The sequence below is a fragment of the Hermetia illucens genome, chromosome 1 (assembly GCF_905115235.1).
Source record: "Hermetia illucens chromosome 1, iHerIll2.2.curated.20191125, whole genome shotgun sequence".
In the NCBI taxonomy this organism is placed as follows: Eukaryota; Metazoa; Arthropoda; class Insecta; order Diptera; family Stratiomyidae; genus Hermetia; species Hermetia illucens.
Window position 1 is genome coordinate 212,200,728 of NC_051849.1, and position 12,529 is coordinate 212,213,256.

At 43.9% G+C, this 12,529-nt stretch overlaps 1 protein-coding gene across 1 annotated transcript in view; it reads right to left on the bottom strand.

The window, feature by feature from the left end:
- LOC119661211 (homeobox protein goosecoid) overlaps nt 1-10,736 on the bottom strand; it is a 95,572-nt gene extending 84,836 nt beyond the window's left edge. Inside the window, exon 1 of the mRNA XM_038070434.1 lies at nt 9,674-10,736. Within this exon, the coding sequence (XP_037926362.1) occupies nt 9,674-10,199 (526 nt within the window). The 5' untranslated portion in view covers nt 10,200-10,736. The remainder of the gene's footprint in view (nt 1-9,673) is intronic.
- Nucleotides 10,737-12,529: the final 1,793 nt, after the last annotated feature.

The following is a 12,529-nucleotide window of genomic DNA, read 5'->3' on the forward strand; positions in this document are numbered from 1 at the left end:
GAGCCCATCTCTGCCAATGTGGTATTTGTAGCGTTTATGAGGAGCCAACCCCTACGAGACCCTGGTCGGGTATTGTGTGTTGAACCAGTATTAGTAGACGTGTGTTACCCTGAGCGAGCGCTGAAGCCTTCGTGAGTTCTCGGATCAGGTAATCGTGTGTCAGGCTTCAAGGAATTGGGGTAAGGGCTTCGTCCCCGTTCCTGACTATTGCAGCCCGCTCCTTTGCACAAGATGCGTCGGTTAAAAACTTAAATGCCGAATACAAATGAGGCGATGGTGGGGATGGAAGATGAGATGGCTGCGTTTATACGCAGCACGAAAATGCGTCGTTCACGCCAACACCCAGCAAAGGACGCAGCAAGTTCTGAAATACCCGACGAAACATCGGGATGCGCAAACAGAGAAAAAGGCTCGCAAAGTGATGCAGCACCTGCAACGGAAATGGCAACCCAGACAGTACCCCACAGCGAAAAGTGGTACAGTGGAAACTGCTGAAACTAACCGGATGGTTTCCAATATAAGCCGAGTGGGAGCGCTGTTGATTGCTCTGGCGGCAGCTGAAGAGGAATGGCTTATTTAGAAATGCGCGGCAGTTATGAGGCACATGCGATCTGCGCCATCACTCCAAAAAAAGTCATCAAAGGGGTGAAAAACATGTTGATGGAGTTGGAGGAGTTCGTAGATAAAATTTCGTATTATAGACGGGCATGGAGAGTAAGAGAAAATCCGCGAGAAGCAGAAACACCGGCGCTCTCCGATGAGAACACCGCGAGAGCTAAACGGATTGCAGATGACCCATTACAGAGCGAACTAGGGAAAAAACGAAAGGAGAAAGGGGCATCTGAAGAAGACTTCACTCAGATACTCTCCGGGGCTTAAAAAAAGAAGGCGAAGAGGAACAAGTGACAACAAAATTCCGCGACACCAGAAAAATGTCTGCTTAAAATTAAGACGGACACGAAGGATGGAGCACCAAAAGAAAAAAGAGCCTCACAAAAAAGAACAGGATAGAAGAGGCACGAATGTCCGGAGGTAACCAATGTCCAGGTTGGTATCATTCCTGCAAATTCCCGAGGCCAAAAACTCGCTATGGTGAAAGTTGCCGAGCAATACGCGAAGAAGCTTCTAAACAGCGCGAAAATCAGAACTGATTGGGTAGTGTGTAGGATACGAATCTGGGCCACCCCAACTAAATGTTACAGATATTTACATTATGGACACGTGTCTGCAACCAACCTGTTAGAGACCTAGCAGAAGGGTAACATGCCGCTAATGCAGTTAGGCAGACCATAAAACGAACACCTGCAACGAAAAGGAGAGCTGCGTCCTGTGCAGGGACCGTGGCGCGTCTGATGAGAACGTTGCGCACACTACAGACTCGGGGCGGTGTCCAGTCTTCAGGGCAGAACTTGAAAGAGCTAGGACGCGGTCAATATGATTCGGGACAGCATCCTCCTTAGGGTTCTTGCCCAAGGCCGACGAGACAGTTTTGTCTGGATAACGTTTTTCAGTGTCTATCTAACGTCGAATGAGACAATACCGGACTTTCAACGCAGGCTTGATGCTCTGGAGGACGCTATCTTGGGTACAGTGGAGTGGACCCTGGTCGGAGGTGACTTCAATGCCAGGGCACTTGAATGGGACATGCCTCACCCAGACTCCAGAAGGAAACGAATTCTCGAAATGGCACGAGAACCGGATTGGTAATTTTTAACACCGAATTCACCCCAACGTTCCAGTGCCCAGACTGCGATGAAAGCATTCCAGACGTAACCTTCGCATCGGAGTCACTGGTGTCGCTGGTGGACGGGTGGCGAGTTCTGAAAGACTTCTCGGCAAGCGACCATCAATACATTGCCTTCGAAGTGGTTGACTTGAACTCTCGGTGTGCCTCAACCACCCCGGCGATCTTTCTGTGCATGGAACGTTACGAAGGTGAACACCGGGAGGTTTGTCGCGACTCTTGGAACAAGTGAGACGTAAGTTCAATTATGAACCTGATAACAACGGCCTGTGGAGCCTCCATGTCCAAGAGGGCATCAAGACGTGGCGAAAATTTTGGAGCTCCGGAAACAGTGCCACAGACTCCGCCATTTAACACAACGTCTATACGACCGGGAGATACCATAATGACAGAGAACAGATCAGCCAAAAGGAGACTACCCAGCGCAATAAACAGGAGCAAAGCTCGCTGCTGGCAGGATCTAGTCGACGAGGTAAATGGAGACATGTGGGGACTCAGTTACAAACTGGTGACCCGAAGAATTGCGGCTCTGCGGAAACCCTGTTCACCTAAGGCCGAGCAGATGGATCGCATTGCACGGGCACCATTCCCTGGGCATCCCCTACGAGGTGATGACGTCGACGCCAAGGACGCAGAGGACTAGCCACTTTTCTCTCTAAAAGAGTTGGAACAGGCAATCCTCTCTGGGAAAAACAAAAAGGCGCCAGGTTTTTCAGCAGAGTTGTACAAATTGGTATTCCAACATCGGCCAGACCTACTGCTTGGCGAATTCAACGCTTGCTTGAAAGAGGGCATTTTCCGTTCTCGTTGGAAAGTAGCGAAGCTTGCAGTGATCAAGTAGAGAACTCGGAGGAAGTGCGACTAGTCCTCAGAGATCACCACGACTTGATGCTAGAAAGCCATTTTGATGAGAACAAGACGTTTGCAGGAATTAGGAAATTCGTTAAATAGAATGGGGTGAAAGAAGACGACCAGTGAAATCTGGCCACATGTTTGATGAGTTAAAAAAAAGAGCCATCATCAAAAAAGAATGCTGTCGATAGTTACTTCATTATCGGTCAAGTTATCTGGAAAGTTATATAACTTCTTGGTAGGACCGTTCCCGGAGACGTCGCGAGGTTGCAAATCCATTCTTTTCATGGTGGATTTGGCGAGGTTTGTAGGCGTCGTGGCGACCAAAGATCAGAAAGCTAGGCCATTGACCAAAGCGTTGTTTGATGAGTCTAATTAGTCACAATTTGTCACTCTTTACCACGGGCCATTGTAACGGATAAGGGGCAAACTCACAGGGAAGATTTTCAAAACTTAATGCAAGGTCTTGAATGTGAAGAAATTTCAAACTACGGCATAACTTCCACAGTCTAATACTACAGAAAGGCATCATACGATCCTAGCAAACTACTTGCAGAGTCTTGTGGAGTCTGCGTCTCGAGAGTAAGATAAATACCTCAGGCTACCGTTTATAATAACAAACCGCATTTACAAGAAACTTCGATTCGCTTACAAGTAAAAAGGTTATGACAAGAAAATTAATCCCATTCTGATACACTGGTGATAGTGTCCTGATTAGGGATGAGCGAATGTTCAAAAAGGTGGCTTCTATCTTCCGCGGGTTGTGTATATAAAGTTATCAATGTCTATTCCTCTCTAAATATATTTATTCCTGTGAACACCATGGAGGACAACACCTAAAAACTGCCTGTTCAGTCAACATCAACCGCCTTGCTACCAAATCCTATTTCTAGCTACACGTGGTGATCGCAGGAGTCATTCTTAAAAAACTGTAGACGGAAAAGACTGGAGGCGTGCCTTGTCCGCCCAAAATCGAAAAAGTTATGGCAACCTCTCCTCCAGAATAGGTGTAGGGCTGACAATCCTACCAGGAAAACTATCTGGTACGTAACCTTAAAAGAAAACTCCAAATGAACCGGATATGCAACGACAACTTCGCAATGGAAATAGGACGAAAGATTTGTACATTTTTTCACTAAATGTGCGCTCTCTATATCCAGCAGAAACTGTTCAACTATTAGCTGACACCTTTTCCCACTATAATTGTGCAAAACGGCCGATTTCGTGGAGAAGAGCAATTGTAATGTAGATCATAACCGCAACCGAGTTAACCATATGCTTAGAGTAGGTTTTCTGGTCTAAAAGAATGAAACCTCGTGTTATCGACATTGAAAATAAATGGAAACGGCTGTGCGCTTTGCATGTTCCGAGCGAATATCAAAACATCAGCCTCATGAAACTATGATAACTTTCGAAGGTTGCTCCCAGTCACGCCACCATGATAATCAACGGCGCAACAACCGGTATCCGGTCTAAGCCTGCCTTAATAAGGAACTCCAGACATCCCGGTTTTGCGTCGAGGTCCACCGAGTCGATATCCCTAAAAGCTGTCTGATGTCCTGGCCTACGCCATCGCTCCATCTTAGGCAGGGTCTGCCTCGTCTTCTTTTTTTACCATAGATATTGCCCTTATAGACTTTCCGGGTGGGATTAAGTGACCCGCCCACCGTAACCTATTGAGCCGGATTTCATCCACAACGGGACGGTCATGGTATCGCTCATAGATTTCGTCATTGTGTAGGCTATGGAATGGGCCATCCTCATGTAGGGGGCCAAAAATTCTTCAGAGGATTCTTCTCTCGAACGTGACCAAGATTTCGCAATTCTTCTTGCTAAGAACCCAAGTTTCCGAGGAATACATGAGGACTGGTAAGATCATAGTCTTGTACAGTAAGAGCTTTGACCCTATGGTGAGACGTTTCGAGCGGAATAGTTTAAATCACTTTAATTAGAAAAGAACTGCTAATACAGTAGAACCCCAGTAGTTCGTATCGTCAAGGAACCGACGATTTGGTACGAAATATGGAGACTACCAATTATTGGGAGTGCAAAATAAAGAAAATTAACTCTAGGGACCGACCAATTTGTATGAATTATCGATGAACCAATTATAAGGAAACAAAACCTTGGGCCTGGAAGCAGATCATCAAGCTTGCATTATAGGGGTAAAAAGCTTATTGTTTGGCATATGAGGGATTCTAAGTCCACATCCACTTAATGTTGGAAAAGCTTATGTTGGTGAGCAGACCTGGTAAAACTACAGGCGAACCTATTACTGGCTGTGGCTGTTACTGTTTCAGACACATTTTGAGCACTGTAAGCTGCCCTGACAAGAGGGAGGAGGAAAGGGGTAATTCACCCAGACCAACGATTTTTTCGAGGGCACTGCATAGAGGCTGAACAGACACTCAGGATTTGCATTCCCGATCACTTACAAAATAAACACTATTGGCGGTCAAACCATATAGGATTGCAACCAAAGGCAAGATTACCCCACTGGTACCCAAGTCTACCAGAAAATTTTCATCTATTTTGGAAAAGAACCTACAGGAAATCTGCAACACCTAACCAGGAACAGAGGGATGGTATTACTCAGTTATGGCTGGAAAATAATGATATATTCCTAGGTTTCACTGACGTATTCCCGGATGAGGTACCCACAAATAAGCCAGAGTATCACCTACCGCATTCTAATCGAGATAAACGTGGGCAGTAGATAAATAAACTTTTGGACCACGCGCAACTAATTTGAGGTTGCAGCCATCGTGTTGCTTCCTTGGAGCACCTTTAGTCAGAAAGAGTCGAATATTTTCAAAAGTCTTTGGGTTAGCCTATTACTATCGAAGATTTGTACCCAAATTTATTAATTTTGTGGCTCTTACTAATCAACTGGTACGAGAGAATTTGAAGTTTGACTGGCGATTGAATAGAGGGGAAGCCATCTAAGGATTTCATGGAGTAGAAACCGTTGAAGGGAATGTTAAAGATTAGATGCACCACCACTACCCACATGCTTCCCTTTGCCCAACTATGATTACGAATTGCTTTCAGCAGGGCGACTCACCAAGAGAAAGATTGAGTGGTGCCTGGATCCGGTTGTTTCTTGATAAACCGGTCAGGGAACCAGCTGAAGGTAGGTTATGGAGAGATTGTCGGAAAGAAGCCGCCGAAAGATGGGAAAGATTTGAGGCAGCTTAAAGTACTGGGAAAGCAGGCTCTGCTTGGAATAGAGAATTCGGAAAAAATGGGCCTAGTCCTCAGAAACTACCGCGACAGGATCGCCAGAAAGAGTTTTGCTAGAGTAAACAGTTTCTTCAAATGGAAAGGGATGAATTAGATGTCGAGTGATATGTGGCTAAATATTTGAAATACCAGAAAAATAAGAACCTTTGTCAAACGAGAATGGCGTAGGTTACTTCGGTGTATTTAAAAAGATGTACGTCGACTTGGTAGGACCGCTGCCCGACTCTTCGAGAGGTAGCAATTAGATTGGTTCTATGTTTTGGGGAGATTGAGGAGATATGTGGATTCCGCCACGATCCCTGATCAGAGAGCTCACACAGTGGTCAAAACGTTCTTTGATAAGGCAATTAGTTATCACTCTTTACCACGGGCCATTGTGGCGGATCAGGGGCGAAGTCAAAGGTAAAATGTTCAAATCTTGGTGCAAGGTCTTGAATGTGATCAAAATTTTAAACGGCGGGATATCATCTACAGTAAATACTACAGAAGGGAACAACTTACGGTGTCTTGCAGAGGTAGGGCCTCGGAACTGGGATGAATGCTTCAGACTCAGGCTTACAATAATAATATTAACAGGATAGAGCACAAAACCTGAAAATTACCAAATCCTATCTCCAGTTAGAAGTAATTATCGCTGGGACTTATTCTTAATGGGCAACTGTAGACAGACAAGGATGAAGGGTGTGCCCAAAATCGAGCAATGTGTGCCAACTTGTCATCCAACTCTGACGACCCTACCAATAAAACTATCTGTTACGCCATAAAGAAAACTTGAAATGGACTAGATGTGCAAGGATATACTCTCGAAGGAAATAGGTCGATGGACTACCAACCAAACTGATAAAATTTTAGTCAAATGCCTTTCAGCCTTGATTAATATCAGAACAAATTTCGTTGACATAGTGTTCCGGTCTCAAATAATCCCACCCAAAACCCGTCTGACAATCAGTCTCGAGTAAACATTGAAACGATCCATGAAAAAGTCATTCGAAAAACCTTCAAAGGGGAAATTTATATAACAATAACCGCAACCATCAGACGCCCTAAAGATGAAGCATCTTTAATTGACCATCAGAATCACCTGAAGGATATTACCATTGATATGACCACAAACAAATTAAGTCCGGTTCTTTGATGGTTGTAAGCTAGAAACGGAGTGAAGAAATGCTGTGTGCTTGGCAATACGAATACAACTGTCTAAAAGGACACGGACTAGCGCAGACATCTATCTCCACCTCCAAGGAGCTAAAAAGCGACTTAAAGACAGAAGAATGAAGCTCGAGAAAAAGCAGGCGCAGAAGTTTTACCAACAAGTCAAGAAGGTGATACCACTTTCAAACTCATTCTTCCGGATTTCCAAACGTTTGGAAATGTTTGATCAATGGATTGAGTATTTTGATGAATTTATCAGCAATCAAATTACTAGCGAATTTTGAGATCCTGTCAATTGAAGGCTACAAACAGATGCCACCACCACAACTACGAATGGAAGAAAGGATTCGTACAACTCCTCGCCTTAAAAATCACAGCTCAACACAATTCAATAAAGAAGTGACCAGCCATACTAAACAATTCATCAACTTATACGAACCTCATCCGTAAATGCTGCAAATCTGAGCTCTGGATGGAAGACGGGGATGACCGCTAAGATTCAAAAGAACGGTAACCATCTTGAGTGCCACAGCTAGATGGGTATTTATGTGCTTTGTGCTTTCCTGATATTATCTAAAACCATCCTGAAATGCATCAAGGAACACCTCAAAAGTTTGATCGACATTAAGCAGGCTGGTTTCTTCTCTTCGGAACATCGGACTTTTTGGAATACCCGAAGTCTAGATCCCCGCTCTACCCACTCTTCGTCGATTCCGAGCAGACTTTCAACAGCGTCAATAGGGGGTATATTTGGCATGCTCTACGCAAAAAGGCATTCCGAAAAAACTAATAGCTTTTATCAGAGGGTTATATAACCGTTTAAGATGTCACCCAGTGCATTGAAGTAGAATGTCAGAAGATTTGAAGTCCATAGCGAAGTCCAGTAAGGTTGCTTCTTATCACCGACACTTTTTTCCTCCAAATCAGTGTCCTTTCTGTATCGCTATATCGAAGTAGCACATGGGAAGTGACCACCACTGTTACTCAAAAGCTCCAAGCATCCGTGAACACTCGTCTGTGACGTATCATTGGAGTACACTGGCCCCATACTAATTCAAACAAAGGGCTTGGTCGGCGCACAGGCCCGGCAACCATGGACGAAGGGATCGGAAGGCGGAAACGGTAGTGGATAGGTCACATATTAAAGAGTGACAACAATTCCATTTCTGGCTACGCCTTGTAGTAGAACCCAATCTCCCAAGATGGCCGACGAGTGAGTAGCCGAAGAGTACTTGGCACAGAACAGTAGATGAAGAGCGCGAGGTCTCGGGAAGTTCTAGGTGGAATGGAAGCGCAATTCAGCAGCCCGGGTATGATAGAGGCTACAACGACAGCAAGATTGTCGTTTGCAAATTTTTAAACTGGAACTCTCTAAACTGTTAAGTCTAATATCCTTCTTCTTAACAACCTGTCCGGTGTTCTGTCTTGAAAGAGCCATATATATACCAATTTATCTAAAATGGAAAGTTGGATGCTCCTACCATGTATCCCCCTAGGCCATCTAACACAATCCCCTAGAGGAGGAATAGTCAAGCGTATGTTGCCTGTCACTTATGTTAGAGCTCTTAACTTCTTAGTTTTCCTAATGAGCTGTCAAAACCGAGAGGTCAATGTTTTATCTTAATAATAACCCGCAATCCCGTGTTCCCCATAGCCCTGATAACAGAGGAAGGTGCAGTTGAGCTAGGATCGAAAACATGGCAACCGTTGACTTGTTTCCTGATTCCTCTTTTCATACCCTTTTGAAACCTTCTGTGTGTAGCCACATTTATGATTGACACTAACACTTAGGGGCTTAAGGACCACTTAATATATGTACAAAGTCATACCAGCTATTTTGTTTTTTTTTTTCTGAAAAAGCTTAAAACTGGTATTGACCAGGATCAGTCAAGCGATATTTCCAGTGCTCTGACAAGCGTGCATCTCCCACAGAGTTTCACTCTTCAAGAAGGCGACGGAGGAATCCACAAGAAGATGGAACAACAAAATAAACCCCACGCTGATTGTATGGATGGTTTCCGATGTGACTGTTTCTACCGCTGTTTTTGATTGCAAACAATTTTGACTAAAGTATTGATGGTGGGGAGAGGTGTGGTCTGTCAATTGGAGAGGAGAGGTGAGGTCTGTGAATCAATCACGGCTAAATAACTGAATCGTTGGAACTTATATCTAAAGAAATACAATAAATAATCGGTTTTATCATTATATGCATTCCAGCTTTTAAGGAGTGACTAGTTGGGATGAAACTGCCAGCTTCTAATTCGATTAAATGTTCAACATTTCCAAAGGGTAGGATTGGTCAAAAGCGGCATGTTTTCAAGTACAAAAGACACACATTGCACAGGACCCTAACTACAATGCGAATAGATTACTAACGAACCAAACGCTAAAATGTTTTGATCCTTCCTGCGTCAAAATGTCTAAATATGTATCTATCTGTCATACTCAAGTCTAGTTTGAAAAATGTATAATCTCCAAAATTAAGGAAAGAAGTCCTTCAATAAGGATCCATTATTGCCTTAGAATGGAACTCACAGTTCTTCAGTTATGCTTAGCATCCATAAGACATGGACTGAATCATAACCTGCCACATCAATCCCACTCAAACATCCTTGAAAATTTTCATCCTTTTGCTCCTTACTCCTACCAGATACCTACACCAGATAAGCAAGCAAGACCTACCTAAAAAATCCGACGGTGCAGCAAATCCTGAAGCGGCAGCGGCTGCTAGATGACCTAAATGCAATCCAGGATGATGTAACATAGCCGGAACACGTTGTGGTCTCACAGGACTAGTAGTTGCACTCCCACTAGGTGACACAGGACTTTCCGAGCGTCGTGCTTGATTCGGTTTCGGTGCCAAGATGCTATCGATTGTGAACAAAGAAGTAGGCGTCGTTGCAGATGTTGTAGATCGCGGCTGTAGCTCTGTCTCAGATCTAGCTTCATCCAATTGTTGTTGATGCTGATGGAGCTGGTGTTGTTGCTGTTGAAAGGCATGTTGAAGACGTTGCCCCAGATATCCACAGCTTTGACTATTGAGTAGCATGGCGGTCGTGAGATAGTTGGGAGAGACGGCAGGGCTGAGATTATTGTTATTGTGGCTGATGCTGTTAATGTTGTGATTGTTGTTATTCGCTAGACTATTGCTTTGATGGAGATTAGGGCTAGAACGTGACCCCAAAACTGGAGAGCTTGTTTCAACCATTGATGACACCGAAGGTGGCGGAGGGGACGGTGTCAGAGTGGTTGCGGGGCTGTCTTCCGGCGTGACAGTCAACCCGCGACGGTTTAGATACACTACGGTTTCAGGCTTCGTAGCCAAACCGAGCGATTTTAGAGGCCACAGTGAATTCAGTATGTCTGCTATTAGAATAATGTACCGAGAAAGTTTCAACACACCAGCTTCCTAATAGCCAAGTAAACCACGAAGCTCCAAATTTAACACATTAACACCGAAGGATACATGTTTTCCACTTCTGAACCAATAAATCCTTGTCCTCGTATGAAATCCTTTTCATAGGTTGCACAAAATTTCAAGATTCAAATCGATTGGAAGCGCTAAACACTCGACCGTAAACATTCGAAAAGCACTTTCCACCCGAAACACTATCCACAAACCAATGGCCAATTAATTACTTAATTCGATTAAGATCCGCTTGTAAAGAATGCGATTCCTTATTACCGTTATCAGGGAATCCAGCGTATGATACGATTGAGCGCTCGCTTGTCCTGACTATCTTGAACGAATTACGAGAACGTTTTGCCCAGCAAACAACTCTTTTGGTTGGTTATTCCGAGCGAGCGCCTGAACCGAGCCATGAATGGAACTAGGACACGCCCTCCGACAACAACAATCACAGGGAGAACTCCATTGAATCCCAACAACCAGTCAAGTTCCCGCCTCTCATAGTTGTCTCTGCAAGAGTGTGATGTAGATTCAACCCACTTCAACCTCTCGTGAGCCTCCACCCATATCAAGTTCGCTCCGTGAACTGGCATGTGGTATCACCCTGCCATAGCGAAACCAGTTTCACCGGTTGTGAGAGACGAGGAAGTTGGAAACATGAGAGACAAGTAGGCGGATACGGCATAAGATGGACTTTACATAAATCTCCCCTAACTAAGTAGATAATGACTAAATTAATGCCTTTATGTTGCCGAATACATAAACATGAAGGCATGTCGCCCTGGCCGTCGTCTACCAGGCAGGATTCAGGGCTCATCGTCCCGAGTCCTGACGACTGATATTTCGGATTATTAGCGCCGATTTAATGCCAAGAAGTTTTTGTTGTTGTCGGGCTCGATTTCTTGTAGGAGGTACGGGTAGGCTCTGAGCTCGACTTGGTTTGAGTTTCTTGGGTCTGGGTTTTTTTTTGGCAACACAGATAGGCCTGATGGAATCGTAATTGGGTGGTTGTTTAGGAGTCTGTAGAGCAGGACGATGTTGATTCAATATTCGGAAAGAGGATAAATATGTATCGGTTTATGTCCTGAATTATTCACTGATTTAATTTATTGCAATTGTATTTTAATAAGAAAAAATTATGTCATCCGAAATGGATGGAAATAATTCTGAGAAAGTTTTATAGATCAACCCATCTGGATATGAGCAGATTAAAGGAGTGATGAAGGTGGCTCCTTAGGAGGCAAAGGAAATGTCATCTCTGGCGAAATTAAAAAGGTTTTTACAGAATTTGTAACTGAAATGGAAACAAAATCAGATTTTTTTGGAGTTATATTTAAAGATAATTCTAAGGATATTATGCTGGCACTCAAATTAGGCAAGGAAATTGCGATGAGATTTTAGAAAAAGTGGGGTAAATATTTAGGTTTTATTCTTTTTTATTATAACAAGGTTTCACATGGTAAAACGGATATCATTTTTATTTTTTTCTTGGTAAATGCTGCAGTGGTAGCACATCGGAGGTGGAAACCCTGAAGGCCATCGAGAATTCGCCTCTGTCGCCGCATTAAACGACTAAAAAATCAGCTGACGGCCTGACAGGAGACTGGGGTGAGAAATCATTCAGTTAGGGACTCTACTCTTGTCGACTGACCCGTCGGACCCGTCGTCTAATTTTTGTTTTCTATAACTAACGTGGATGTTTAGATAACATGGAATAAATTAGTTAAATTAATAAAGGCAGACTCTTTTATTTATTGAAGAAATGGCTCCCCAAAGTGGTAACCCTGAGCAACAAAGGAGAACAGTTTAACTAACAAAATTTGGGAACTTAGGTGCGTGGCTGAATCAAAATCAGAGTGAAACTAACTATTTGTTTACCCAGACACTAAGTAGGTATGGAGTTTTCAGTCTTTCCTGCCCAATATTTGGAAGGCGCGATCTTCTGGCTATGCGTTTTGTAATGGAGTTGTGGACGACGCTACACCTTTTTTCTTGTGGGCACATGGAAGCCTTCTGCAGACAACACTGTCAGGGAGATGCTAAAGAATGCTAACAGGTGGAGTCTTGTTGGGTATTACGTTCGGGTTCTTCTTGTTGCAAAAAAGGGAACAGGAGGGTTGACCCCAAGG